Genomic DNA, 14,867 nt, shown 5'->3' with positions numbered 1-14,867 from the left:
AACCTAAGAGATGCTCTCGAAACTGCTAAACAAAGAGTCGCAGGTCTGGCTGCATGAAGATGTATGCTAGTTGCTGAAGAGATGACGAGATACATCACAGAAGCACAGGGCAACAGAATCAATGGCCTGTTCTCCAAAGACCCATCCTACCATCCGATCAGTGGGAATAACACCACAAGGACAGACCCACCCTGAGCTGACCCTGAAAGGGCAAGTGGGAGAAAGGCATCACACAAGACCAACGTCAAGTGGCTGGTGGACCTAAGAGCAGGCCACAGCAACCACCCAGAACAAGAACAGGTTAACATCACAAAGGCAGCGCTCCGTGATCGCTTGGCAGCACATATGACTGAGCTGCTAATAGCAGGCACTCAGCCAGATCAGATCAGATCAGACTACACAAATCTTGCCCAATTTCGAGGTGATTTTGTTGTGGCTGGCAAATTACCAGCATCGTGGCTGATCATGAACAACAATTGGGTTTCTATACCCATGTAGTGTGACATACTGAACGACCTGTGGTGCAGCATCTGGGACCCTCCACAACACCCCAATGTTGAGCATGTCAGGATTTTTTTCTCTTGACATGCCTAGTGTGACATCTCCCACGATGTTCCTGAGCATTTACCAGTTAGGTGCTTTCTTCAGTCAGGTAACCATGACCAAGAGGAGGAGGAGGAGGAGGGGTGCTGAGGTTGCTGCTGTCAGGTGAAGACAATGGAAAAAAAGGAAATGTTTGTTGAGCTGTGGCATAAGTGCCCCTGCATATCTGACGTTTCCTCAAGAGAGTGCCATGATCGAGCTAAAAAAGATGACTCAATGCCTCTGTCAAACTGATTGACAGTTGCTTCACCTGTTTCCCCAGTGACCTTTGCACTTGTGCATGATTTTGAAATAAGATGTGCTGTGATTAGGTGGGGTCATACGTGTAGTCTTGCCAGTCACCCAACCAAGGCACAGCAAGAATTCTTGCACTGTGATCATTAGATCTGACATCATCATAGACAGAAATATTGTGTAGTCCGATCCTGGCATGACTGGACAATCCTGATTATGAATGATCTCCTCAAGGGTACAGGGAACATTTTGAAACTACTGGCAGATAACCTGCCTTTCCACAACATGGAAGCTCTTCTCAAGAATCATTACAGGTAAGTTCAGTAGACACGAGTCAACATATGACCAAAGCTTAGAAGGGCAATGGAGACAGCACCAGCAACTGGTAGAGCAGTCACCCAAGACTCTAAGACCAGGCAGACCAACCTGAGCACTGCCTGGATTGATTGCAAAAAGGCGTACAACTAAGCGCTCAACACATGGATCTTAGAGTTCTTGGCACTAAACGGTGCACTGATCACCTGTATCAACAACTCAATGCAGCTGTAGAAAACAACACTGAAAGCCAACTCCAAGACCATCACAGAACCATCAAGTGCAGCATATACCAGGGTGAAAAACTGGCCCCCCTTGGAGTCCACAAGAAAGGACCTGAAATACTGTCATTTCTAAGCATCATGTCTAGAGGTAATCAGGCATTACTTGTCACCTGCACAATGCATCATGCTGTGGGGATATTTTTCAGAGGCTGGGACAGGGGGACTTGTCGCAGGTGAGGGAAAGCAGAATGGAGTAAAGTACAGAGACATCCTTAATGAAAACCTGGTCCAGAGTGCTCAGGCCCTCAGACTGGCCGGAACGTTCACCTTCCAAAAGGACAGTGACCCTAAGTACACAACCAAAACAATGCAGGGGTAGGGGTAGTGGCAGTGGCCCAGCCAGAGCCCAGATTTGCACCCAATTGAGCATTTCTGGAGAGACATGAAAATGGCTGTCCACCGATGGTCCCCAGCAAACCTGACAGAGCTTGGCACGATCTACAGAGAAGGACTGCCACAACATCCTCAAATCCAGGTGTGCAAAGCTTGTTGCAGAACAGAATTCAAGTGAAAATACTGTAAGTTGTCTGTTGCAAAGTGTCATTGGGACATATAGTTTATCTTCAAATGTCAATAATGAATCATTATGAGCATTAGCTGTTTCAAATAGCAGCTATTGTGACAAAAAAAGCAAAAAACAAAGTCAATATCGCAAAAGAAATTCCTAATGGCTCTCATTCACCAGACAACCAAAGAATACTTTGTGCTTCTTGTAGGTGCTGGCTGATAAACATGGTAATGCTCTGTGGCTGAATGAGAGGGAGTGCTCCATCCAGAGGAGGAACCAGAAGGTTGTGGAAGAGGCTCCAAGGTCAGTGAGAAACTCTTGGCAATTTTTTTGCTATAAATCAACATGGACAAATGCAACCAACTTGCTTTTGGCAAGGTCAAACTTTTGTAATAAAGACCACAACTACAGCAACAATAGACTTAATACATGTCCAAGTAAGGTTATTCTTCACTCAGCTATACATATTTGAGGATTCTGTTTGGTGTGGATTATAAATGGGAAACTATGCCTACCTCACATGTAATACATTTTAAGGGAAGGCAGGCAGACAGCCTGTTGAGTCTGTTGAACAGCCCAACCCTAGATACAGCCCAGCCATATCTGGACAGCTGCACTGAGAGTTTTTCATGTAACCTTTCAGTCCAAAAGAAGGAAAATTCCTTCACAGATACCCCCTTTTTGATTTTTTTAGATCATCAATTGCCACTATCTTACTATTACTCAAGGGACAAATCAGGAATCCCTTCAGAGTTCAAGTTGCACACAAAATGCTAGTGCTTAACATAAATTCAGATAATATATACATATATAAAATCGATTATAAAACAATACAAATAAGTAAATGCAGTTTGTTGAATAAAAAGAACATGATAAGACAAGATAAAAAAAAAACTTCACAAGAAAGCAATGGTAAAAATGATATAATGTCAATGTATGTATTAACTTTTCTGCTTGGGAGAGAAACTGTCTGACTCTGTTAACATTCCTTAAATCAACCATTCCCAAACTTAAGCATTTTGTGGCCCAGTTGGATAACAGAAATTCTTCTGCAGCCCCCTCTAATGTTTAATTACAAACTCTGATCAATACACAACATTACAATGAGGTATTTCCATTTTTTTTTTCAAAAACAGAAAAGTTCTATGTGTATTTGTGCCTACGGCAATGCACTAAGGTAAGATAAAATGAGACTTTATTCATCCCCAGCCAGGGAAATTTGAGTGTTACAGGCAGCAGGCAACAGAATACAAACAAACAAAATAGAAAAATACAAAATAAAAGTTGACTATATAAATGTTCATTTTTTTACAAGAACTATATGAAATATAAAAGAAAATATACATTGCCACAAAAGAACTATAAAAATATTGCCGTAAAAAGTATACAACCAAAAATATGATGAGAATTTCACAGTTTTAACAGAAATTCCACATGGATTAAAATTGCACATGGTGGGTACGGATAAGTTTAGTCCAGTGTTTACTCTATTGCACAGTAATAAATATGTACGTGTTACAGTAGAAAAAAAAATGCATAGGTTAAGTAATTAAAGAGAACGAAAAAGTAATATTGGACAGATATTTCTTGTATGTGATAGCAGGCTGAAAGGAAAATAAATCACACATTAGTGCAAAAACAGTATGAATATGGACCCAGTGCTACATTAATCAGCAATGCTGGAGTTGAACACTCCGACAGCTGTTGGTAAGAAGGACCTGTGGTAGCATTCTTTCTTACAGAGTGGGTGCAGTAGGCTGTTGCTAAAGGAGCTACTCAGAGCCCCCATGCAGGAGATGAGAGGGGTTGTCGACGATAGATGTGAGCTTAGCTAACAGCCTCCTCTCACCTACGTCCTCAAAGGTGTCCAGAGGGCAATCCAGGACAGAGCCAGCTCTCCTGACCAATTTGTTGTCTCTTGTCTCTTTCTGTCCCTCACAGCCCCAGCAGACCCCTGTGTAAAAGATTGTAGATGCAACCACAGAGTCATAAAAAGTTTTTAACAGTGTCCTGCACACTCCAAAGGGCCTAAGTCTTCTCAGCAATTGGCCCTTCCTGTACAGGGCATCTGTGTTGGTGGACCAGTCCAGTTTATTGTTGAGGTGGACACCCAGGTATTTGTACTCCCCCACGATCTCAATGTCCAAACCTTGGAAGTTCACTGGTGTAGTCCGTGGTACTTTCCTGCAGAGGTCTTTCGATCTTCTTAGTCTTGCTGACATTGATAAGCAGGTGGTTCAGTCCACACCAGGCAACAAAGTTAGTTATGACTTCCCTGTATTCCAGTTCGATCCCCTGTGATACACATCTAATGATGGCTGTGTCATCAGAGAACTTCTGGAGGTGGCAGCTGTCAGTGTTGCCTGAACTACCACATCCGACACACGGTCGCAAAGCCATACATACTGAGGTCTGCTGGTGAGGTAATCAGTGGTCCACGCAGCCAGGTAGCAGTCTACTCCAGCTCCCCCCTCATCAGTGATAGTTGGATTGGGTTGAACGCACTGGAGAAGTCAAAAACATGATCCTCACTGTGCTCCCAGTGCTCTCCAGATGGGAAAGAGATCTATGTAGCAGGTAGATGACTGCATCTTCCACACGCAATATCAGACTCTCAGTATCCAATATTTTTCGAAAGGTATTTTTGGTAAGGGCATACTACTTAATATATTTCACTCACACCATCATGGTGTGTCTCCATCCTCAAGCTTAATTCATGGACTCTTTCAGACAATTTTTGGGTTAATTCTTCCTTTTACTTATTTCTTTTCCAAATCACAGCAGCAGCCCAAATGCATTGATTATACTGTTGCCTGCAGTGGGGTCAAATCAGTTTCATTAAGGTTCTATGAATAAGAATACAGGTGTTCCTCTCACTTTCATTAGTGGCTATCTGTGGCTACTTAGAGTTGTCAGCCAGTTCAGTAAGACCAGCAGTATATTATGATCTACAGCTGGTCTTCTCAAGTTCTGGATTCTGGTCTGCATCTGGACCAAACAGCAAGTATATCTGGACCCAGCCATATTGTCAACTTCCCATCTGGCCTGCATAGTATTAGTGAATACAGAAAATGTGCACATGTAATGTTACTCACCACTCGAAAAGGTCCAGTCTGTCCAAAGAGTGGCTATTCATTAGCTTACCAACCCAGCGAGGCAAAAAGACTGTATTTCCAAATGTGTGGCAGCTAGCTACTGCAGCTCTAACTGTTTTTCTTTGCTTCATTGTGTTTTTGTGCTGTCTTTCTTCCGTGACTGAATGAGCTAGCACACACAGATGTTCAACAGCAAAGTCCTGTCCTATTGTGGTCGCATTCTTTTATATACTTTTGCAGACATGCATACACCCACACAGGCTTCTGTGTAGATGTGACCGACACCAGCTCCTTTTGGGAAGATGTCCAGCCAGGCAAATATATCATTCTCAACATTGCTTTATCTTAGGTCACATTCCTTACATGGTGTTGTTATTGTGAACATGGCAGATTACCATGACCTAAGCTTTCCTGTTATTTATCCATGGCCTGAACATTCTTAGGACACGTACTATTAATTATTCTGTTATTGCAAAGGTATCAGGGACTTTAGCAGGACAGGATGTGCCTGGAATTTTCCAGAATTATCAGTGCATGAACAAATTCTACCACGTAGCCCCCCTTGTGAGGGTGTAAATCCTCATACAGAAGGAAATTAATTGTACATAGTGTCCAGGTTAATACAGCAAAATCAACTTGTGTATATAAAACTTTGTGATCAAACCATATTGCTAAAGTTAAGCTATATATTCAAACAATGACAATGATGTGTTAACCCTACATAGCATGCTTGTTTTACTGTTGATAATAATGATCAGAAAATTAGCTAAATGAGTTCACCGCGTGTAGGAGCAAAAAACCTGTTAGAACAGGAAAACTGTCATTCTTCTGTTTGTCCATCATCTTCAGGCACTGCCTTCTTAGCATTGGTACAATGCCAATAGAAAATCTACAATCAGAGCTATTAATGACCCCTGCTTTTACAGTGCTCCCCATAACCAATCCCATGACCAAGCTGTTTCAGCCAGCGTTCTCCTTAAACTCTTGTCTCAAATTCTGCAGTTTATTCATAGCAACTGAAAATGTGCTATCAGATGCAGTATTGTTAGAGATAAAGGTACAGCAGTGTTTCCCAAACATTCATCCTCCTTTTTAAATTAATATTTGTCGATAAATAATAATAATAAAAACAACAATAACAATAACAATAACAATAAAGACTCCAGCTCAAACTTCATGTTGTGCTTTAAACACATCTAGAATTCCTGTAGGCTGGCCAATGCTGTTTAATTAAACATTTTAATCCAGTAAACATTCTCTTTTCTGTCTGTGAATCCCATCTGATGTTTCTTCAACTTTAATTATATCGGTCACTCCATTGTATTACACAAACAAAGGCAACAAGTGATGCTGAGCCCTGTCGAGGGATAAATCTCCCTTCCCTTCACTCCCTTAGCTGCACCATGGCACATTCTTCAAATGTATATTTCTCTGGAATAATTGTTGTTAATGTTAATGGTGCTCCTGCACACATTATGTATTTGTTAGAAGTCACTTTTATAGTATTCCATACCCATTTATACCATCCATTTTGGTTTGTGCTTTCCCAAAGTTTGTCTGTCATAGTTTCCACTCTTTGCTACGTGAGTATGACTCTTTCTTGCTCTTCTACATTTTTCGCCGAACTAGTCTCCATTGCTCATTATAATCATCGCCTGTGCCTGTGGTCTCTTCATCTATTTTATCATTAGGGCGGTGGTAGTAATTTTGGGAGTCATTGCAGTAGTTATTCTTGCAGCGTCCATAGGTGTCAAAATCAGAATGTTGTCACTGTGGTTATAATTGGCAGGAGGCTGTGGTGGTCAAAACTGGTGTTGGAGTAGTTAACACTAACATGGTCTTTGGCACTGGGGTGTCAGCTGCACTTGTGGTTAAAAAGCTGGTTGAAAGTTACCTGTAGTATGTGGCATAGTAATTGTCTGTAACGTCATCGTTCACTTTTTTGACTGATTTCCACTTGGTGCATTGGCCGGCAACTGTTGTATTGAGTTTCAGACTAAGTATTTTTGTTAGCTTCCTGGGATCATGAAAAGGAGTTTTTTTGTTGAGATAAGGACCATTTTGTATTCATTAGTAGTTGAACTGTGGGTTTTGTATTGAGCACTGACTGCCTCTTTGGCGGGCGTCTTTTCTAGTTCAGTGTCTTGTTATCGTTATGGATTTTTAATTTTTTTTTAGTCTGTTCTCACACCTTGGTATAGACCCATAAAAATAACATTAATTTTGTAAGAAAGTTAAATTATTAAATAATAATAGGCTAATTAGGCCTAAATACATTTTGACTGTTTAACTCTTAAAACTAAAGAATTGTGGCCCTTGGACAAACACTGTTGTGGACCCCTGCCATACCTTGTGTTATAAGTAGGCTACAATACTTTATGAAGTGTAATGTTTTCATTTTGGAATTAAATAATAAATGTACTATTGATCGATAATTTGTTTGTGATGTTGAATATACAGCGTAGCCTGAGATCAGTCACTGTGATCCTGTCCCCAGATGAATGTGGTTTTGATATGGCTAATTTCCCTATTGTTGACATCGTTGTCAACAGTAGCAGTTTTAGTAGTGTTGCCCCCAGGCAATTAGGATGAATGCCATCATTTTCACACTAGCCAAGTGTGCAGAGGCAGTAGCCTCCTGAAATGCTCAACACCATGGCCACAGGAGGGGATGGGGCCGGACACTTATATGCGCTTCTCTGATCTCTTAAGTGAGCAGAATAAATGTACAAAGTCACTTTGCAGTAGTTCAGACTGCTCCTTACACATGTCATTTGTGCCTACATGTACAATGACCTTGGTAATGTCATATTGGTTTATTGGGATCTCGATAACGGTCTTCTATATTGTAAACAGTGGTACCTGGGACAATTGTCTTAACATTTCTGATGATGGAGTCACTTATAACTAGGGTTGTGACTTGACATGGGCATTGGCTGGTGGACCTGGACTTGGTGAGCTGTTCGCCAATGTTGTGCTGGTATTTCAGTTAAACTGGTGGTTGAATTAACTGGTGATATTCCCATACGTGTGTTGTTGGTTTGGCTTTTGAGGATCCCTTGTCCATTAAACCAGGAAATAATCCAGGTTTCTTCTGATGCCATAGAGACATCAATGTAAGAGAGGAGTCTCACAACCTGTTTCCAAGCTGACTAGACTCTGGAGGTAGAGTATAGAATTCCTTGGAGTTCTACAGAGTTCCTACCTTTTTCCTTGTTGCCCTGGATGACAATCCTTGCTCCAAATGAGGAAGTGCAGATCTGTGCCTTGGGTTTTGCTCCAAGCCTGGGCCAGGGTTCTTCCTCGTAGATGGTTCTGATGGTTGGTGGCTCTGGCATTGTAATGTTAGAGGGACCAAGCCAGGGAAGCATGGTGTTGTTGCTGGGAGTGCTGTAGGCTTCTGCAGCTTTTTTTTTAGTCAGTGCCATTCAAGGCAGTCCAAAGAGGTGAGTGGTGGCATTAATATAAAATGTAATTGCAGTATAATAAAACAAACAAACTGCCAGCTGGTAATGTGCTGACCTGACAAGCAGCACATGACCTCTCAATCAAACACTCAAAAGATCAACATGTAAACCAAAATCATAAAATGATCAGTAATCAATGACAAGCAATAATCAAAATGTTCAAAAATATCTGTTATCTCTTTTAATCAAAAGGTTATACTGTATATTGAAATCAATCAGATGCCAGTTTAAGCACGTCTAAAAAATAAATATGAATTAACAATAAATCATTCTTTCATAATTCAGAGTCAACCAGTGGGAGCAACGCAGCTGGATTCAAAGACGGTGCTCTATCTACCTAATCTGTCAACCAAAATATTATAGATAGACAGAATGGCCACACTGTAAAATTTGATCTGTTTTCATTCTTCTCTCAGTGTCTAAAATGTGGCTGAGTCATCAAAATTAGTTTATGAAATAGGGATGCAGCAATACAATACTGACTCAAATAGCTGAACCAGGTATCAGTGACAATGGGGCTGATCTATTCATGTTTGTTTTTACCTAGCTACATGTTTATACTGCTTGTGTGAATTGTGATTTAATTGCCAAGTTACTGGTGCTGGTTCTTCTATTTGTGACTTTTTGGTTTGTATCTTAAAAAGATCTCAAGCTGTGGATTTTGTTTCTATTACACCCCCATTTGCACTCCTGGATTGAGTCTGAGTGTCGAGTGTTGTGTCCTCTCCAGTACTTTCCTCGACCCAGTGACACGGCAGGCGATGGGTGAGCAGGCAGTGCAGCTGGCCAAGGCTGTAAACTACTCCTCCGCTGGCACCGTGGAGTTCCTGGTGGATTCTAAGAAGAACTTCTACTTCTTGGAAATGAATACACGACTACAGGTCTGTGTTTGTGTGTGTGGACACAGTTCTGACACCTGGGTTTACATTCATTTTTTTTCCCCCAGCTAGCAATCAGCAATAATTTGCAATAAGCAATTGAAATATAAAAAAACTAACCAGCAGTGAGTCAGGACTGGGCATTTTGAGGAGGAGGACATCAAGTGAGAAATAAAGGGGGGTCTATCAGCAGAACTATCCAGATCAAAATTACCGTTAAACTTCAAAATCATACAGTGTGTTTGTAATTTACACAGCATTCCAGCTAGGTATAAGGTGTTCATTCTGCATCAGTTGGGTCTGAGGGTTGAACTCACCTTTGCCACCAATGGCATGTTGTGGTCATGTTCAGCTACCTGGAAAAAAATATGGTCTGTTATGTTCTGTAAGATGCCCGTATAAGCTAAGTGAACCTGTGTACACAAAGGAGATTTTGAGACTCAAAGAAGAAGGGGAGGATGAGTAGGAAGAGGAGGAGACAGATGTCAGCAGACATGTGCATTCAGCAAACTGCATGGACCAAAGCTATTTAAAACTTTGTAAATTAAAAATATCTTTGAAATCATGTGTATCTAAACCACGCGGCACAGGCATGTTGATTCTGCATCACCCAGGGCTCTAACTCACAACTTTAAGCAAATTTATTTCACGAGAATTTGCTGTAGCAGAGCTGCCTGTTGACCAATCAGAAACAAATGCCAAGAAGAGGCAAGTAAATCAGGAAGGAATAAGGAATCACAAAGGAAGCTATACCTTTACTGTTTAGATTAATCATATTCATAATGAAATTGCCAACAGTAAGCAAAAAAACAAGTTACCAGAGTATCTGTTGTAATGATTTCATGAGGCTGGGAAATTAAGCTTGATAAAATGGAGGTCTATTTAGAAGAATTGAACAAGTAGTATCAGTGATGCTGTCTTCTTATGTGGAAGGCCAGCTCAGTGGCGAGTGCACTGGTGTTTACTTGAACAATCAGCTTTTTTTTCTATTTCTTTTTTCACATTTTCACCTTTTACAGTTTACAGTGAAGCTGAGACAGTAGAGAGAGAGAGACAGAGAGAGAGAGGACAGGAAATGAGACCAGAGCTAGATGGGGAAAGACACACAACAAAAGTTCCTGGCTGGACTCTGCTAGGGTCACTCAAGGTCTAATTACATGCTTTTTTCCCAGAGTTTTCAACCGCATCTCATGGTCTTCATCAGTATGTATGGAGTTAAGATGCGACTGAAATACCTGGAAAAGGCCATTAATTTGAGTTTCACACTCAAGCACACTACTAGTGTGCTGGCAGAAACCTCTTCTCTGTTTAACTTTTGACCCCAGGTGGAACACCCCATTACAGAGTGTATTACTGGTCTGGACCTGGTGGAGCAGATGATCAGAGTTGCCAAAGGTTATCGTCTACAGCACAAACAAGAAGATATCCCAATAAACGGCTGGGCCATTGAGAGCCGCGTCTATGCTGAGGTTTGACTTGTTTTTGTGGGTTAGTGAGTGAGTGAGTGAGTGAGTGAGTGAGTGAGTGAGTGAGTGAGTGAGTGAGTGAGTGAGTGTGTGTGTGTGTGTGTGTGTGTGTGTGTGTGTGTGTGGGTGTGTGTGGGTGGGTGGGGTGTAAGTCTATGTAGTGTATGAGAGCATGTGTGAGAGGTATTAAGGTGTATTTGTAACAGAAAATATCAATGTGGTTAGGTTTAATAATGTTAAATCTTTTGAAATAAAAAGCAACTGTATATATGTACATTATATGAAAAAAATAGTATAAAAATAATATTGCCTTGAATATTGGAGTTGCATATGGAAGAAATGGATAATAAACATACAGTGTTTTGTACTTTTGCACACTAAAATAATGGAAATGTTTAAAGGGCTCTTAAAATCAAGTACATAAGATGACAAGTTTAATCTTGTGCTTTTACAAACATAGCAAGCATTATAGGACATCAGATAACAAACTGTTTGTATGCAGCAGGCTATGCAGATGTAGTTATATATTTTCCAAGACTGTTACCGTATTTGTGTTGAAGTTGGTTAATATGACATGCATGTATGCCTTCAGTTAGAGGTAAGTGCTACTCAGCAAACAGTGAGAGTTTACCCCTCCAAATAACTTGTCTTTGGTTTTCCTTTACAAAATTGATGAAGTCTTAAAAATATAACATTCAGTCCCTCAACAGACATTACAACATGCTGCTGCTCTGATTTAGCACTGTAAAAGAACACAGTAATGAATCAGTCCTTGTCCCCTGCAAGAGAGTGCAAGACCATAAACTGTATATATTGCATCTAACTATGTAGTTTTGTATGACAAATTTGTAGTATTTCCATTTTAGTATTAGTATTAGTATAACATTTTTGTTGATGGAACTTTCAGCTTATGGTGCTGTTGTGAGTGAAACCTGAGTGAGATCTGTTTCTCTGTTGTTTTGTTCTGTCAGGATCCTTACAAATCTTTCGGTCTTCCCTCCATTGGACGACTGTCTCAATACCAAGAGCCACTCAACCTCAGCAATGTAAGTGTGTGTGTGTAGTTTTAGTTTCACCCATTTTTTTTCTAATTATATTCTCCTAACACACAAACCACTTCCTGATTGGTGAGTGTCAGTAGGAAAATGTTATCATCTGCTCCTCACTCTGTCAGGTCCGTGTAGACAGTGGCATCCAGGAAGGAAGTGATATCAGCATCTACTATGATCCCATGATCTCTAAGGTTGGTGATGTGTTGAATATGGAATGGCTTTGTAAATGATCCGTAAATGACCATCCGGAACAGATGGTCGCAACAATAATGATAACAAAAGGCCACCATTCCACAAGGGTTTGTGGTTTCTGCAATAATTTCCTTTTATCTATTTGTAGTTGGTTACTTATGGAGCTACACGAGCTGAAGCCCTTGCCAGGATGGAGGACGCACTGGATAACTACGTTATCAGAGGTGCACTAAGAGATTGTCTCAGTAAATGCCAGCTCAGACACATAGTCACTTTTTAAATAGACATTAGCTTTTCTTTTCTTTCTGTAATGAACTGCGTAATGCTTTCTAAAGGTGTGACCCACAACATTCCCCTCTTGCGGGAAATCATCACCCACCCCCGCTTTATCTCTGGTGACATCAGCACCAACTTTCTGCCCGAGGTTTACCCCGATGGCTTCAAGGGTCACCTGCTTGATGTGAACACACGGAGGGAGCTGTTGGCCTCAGCAGCAGCACTCTACATCACTGCTCAGCTCCGTTCAGAGAAGGTCCTGGGTAACCTGAGGTGAGGATGCGAGCAAGCTGGATGTCATCAGGGAGAACAGAGGTCTAGTTTGCTACACACCATCCCTTAAACACACAGTGTGCACAAGATGCAGCTACAATTCTTCAAATGCTGGACATCCTGTTTCAGAACTATTACATGTGTAACCTTAAATTGTAGATATGATGTCCAGCATTTGAATAATGGTGCTTATGAAAAATAAGGTGTGCCAAAGCCAATTGACTACTTCAGTGTACCAGACCTATATTTAATCACCATTTCATGTCTTAGGCACACCTTATTTTTCATAAGCAGCATTCTTCAAATGCTGGACATCATATCTATAATTTAAGGTTACACATGTAATCGTTTTGAAACAGGATGTCCAGCATTTGAAGAATGCTGCTTATGAAAAATAAGCAAATGTGTAACCTTAAATTATAGATATGATGTGAATAAAAGTTTTAACTGGGACTGGGACAACTCCTCAAATTGCGACGACATGATCAGCCAGATTGTTTTAGAGGATGTATTGGTCTGGGAACCACAAAAACACTTCTTATTTCCGATAGTTCAATGGATGTTGACCCACAAGAGGATTACGTTTTGATGCTTTGGCCCCAAATATTTTAAAATGAGCCTTGTGTGTTGCAGAGTGTCCTCCATCCCTGTGGAATGTAGCACCTGGAAGCTGTGTGCGGAGCTGGGGGAGGGATGTCATTCTATGGAGGTCATGAAATCAGGAAATGTTTATACTGTGAGTATTTAATGTATCGATTAAAAAATAAAATCTATCAATTTTCCTGTATTGATATTGGTATTTAGTGTCCTGAAGTCCCTAAGGCTAATCTATGTACAACACCTGTCAAAGGTTTGGACACACCTTTCATGAGTAACAGTTACTGTAACTAACTGTAACTATAGTCACAATGTAGACTCAAAACAGGATGTCACTGTCTTTTGGTAAGTCACAGCAAGGCATCAGGAAACCTAAGAACAAAAAAATCTTTTTCTCATAGGTGGAGGTGGATGGAGGAAAGGTGGAAGTCAGTGGACAGTGGAACTTGGCCTCCCCACTGCTTCCACTCAGCATCAATGGCACACACAGGATGCTCCAGGTAACACGCACACAGGTTCAAGGTGTTAAATCATATATCTTTTTACCACAATAAGTACACAGTAAGAGATGAAAAAACAGCATATTAAAAGAAAAAAAAATCACCAGTTTACAGAGGTCAGTTATTTCGACTGCAGTTGTAGTACAGTTAATATGTTGTCAATGGTCAATCATCTAATATTAGCATTTTGCATTTTTAGTGTCTGCACAGAGATGCTTCAGGAAAGATTGTCCTGCAGTACCAGGGCACATCGGTAAGGTTTCATGTCTGCATGGAGTTATAATTACATAACAACACATGCTATATACAGTACTGTGCAAAAGTTTTAGACAGGTGTGAGAAAATGCTGTTAACTTAGAATACTTTCAAAAATGGAAGTGCTAATAGTTTATTATCATCAATTAACAAAAGTGAATGAATGAACAGAAGAAAAATCTTAAATCAAATTAATATTTGGTGTGACCTCCCTCTGTCTTCAAAACAGCATCAATTCTTCTAGACATAACTGCACACAGTTTTTGAAGGAACCTGTCTGGTAGGTTGTTGTAAACATCTTGGAGAAGTAACCACATATCATCTGTGGATGTAGGCTTCCTCCAGTCCTTCTGTCTCTTCATGTAATCCCAGACAGACTGGATGGTGTGGGGATCAGGGCTCTGTGGGGGCCATACCATCACTTACAGGACTTCTTCTTCTTTACGCCAAAGATAGTTCCTAATGACACTGGCTGTATGTTTGGGGTCGTTGTCCTGCTGCAAATCAATGTCTAATCTTGTTTCTATTAATCTTTGGAAAAGAAAGTGATCTAATTACAGGTAAACAACAGAAAATAACAGTGTTTTTCTCATTAAGCAAAAGACATCACCATAAATGCATATTCTAACTGAGGAAAATGTTAGGACACCCTATCCCCTAATACTTAGTGTTACCCCCTTTGGCTGAAATAACGTCTGTGAGACACTTCTTGTAACCCTCTACCAGTCTCTGACATCAGTCTGAGGAAAGTTTTCCCCACTCCTCAATGCAGAATGCTTTAACCTGTGTGATGTTTGAAGGGTTTCTTGAACGTTTCAGGTCACCCCACAGCATCTCAATAGGATTAAGATCTGTGCCATTCCAGGACTCTC

General features: G+C 40.7%; 1 protein-coding gene across 1 annotated transcript in view; it reads left to right on the top strand.

Annotated features, from left to right (window-relative positions):
- pcca (propionyl-CoA carboxylase subunit alpha) overlaps nt 1-14,867 on the top strand; it is a 46,881-nt gene that overhangs the window by 12,039 nt on the left and 19,975 nt on the right. Inside the window, exons 11-20 of the mRNA XM_041948032.1 lie at nt 2,153-2,247; nt 9,237-9,387; nt 10,710-10,853; nt 11,822-11,896; nt 12,025-12,093; nt 12,243-12,318; nt 12,430-12,643; nt 13,277-13,379; nt 13,642-13,740; nt 13,940-13,993. Coding sequence (XP_041803966.1) covers nt 2,153-2,247; nt 9,237-9,387; nt 10,710-10,853; nt 11,822-11,896; nt 12,025-12,093; nt 12,243-12,318; nt 12,430-12,643; nt 13,277-13,379; nt 13,642-13,740; nt 13,940-13,993 — 1,080 coding nt within the window. The remainder of the gene's footprint in view (nt 1-2,152; nt 2,248-9,236; nt 9,388-10,709; nt 10,854-11,821; nt 11,897-12,024; nt 12,094-12,242; nt 12,319-12,429; nt 12,644-13,276; nt 13,380-13,641; nt 13,741-13,939; nt 13,994-14,867) is intronic.

The sequence above is a fragment of the Chelmon rostratus genome, chromosome 11, assembly GCF_017976325.1.
Source record: "Chelmon rostratus isolate fCheRos1 chromosome 11, fCheRos1.pri, whole genome shotgun sequence".
In the NCBI taxonomy this organism is placed as follows: domain Eukaryota; kingdom Metazoa; phylum Chordata; class Actinopteri; order Chaetodontiformes; family Chaetodontidae; genus Chelmon; species Chelmon rostratus.
This window is presented reverse-complemented; position numbering and strand designations above follow the sequence as displayed.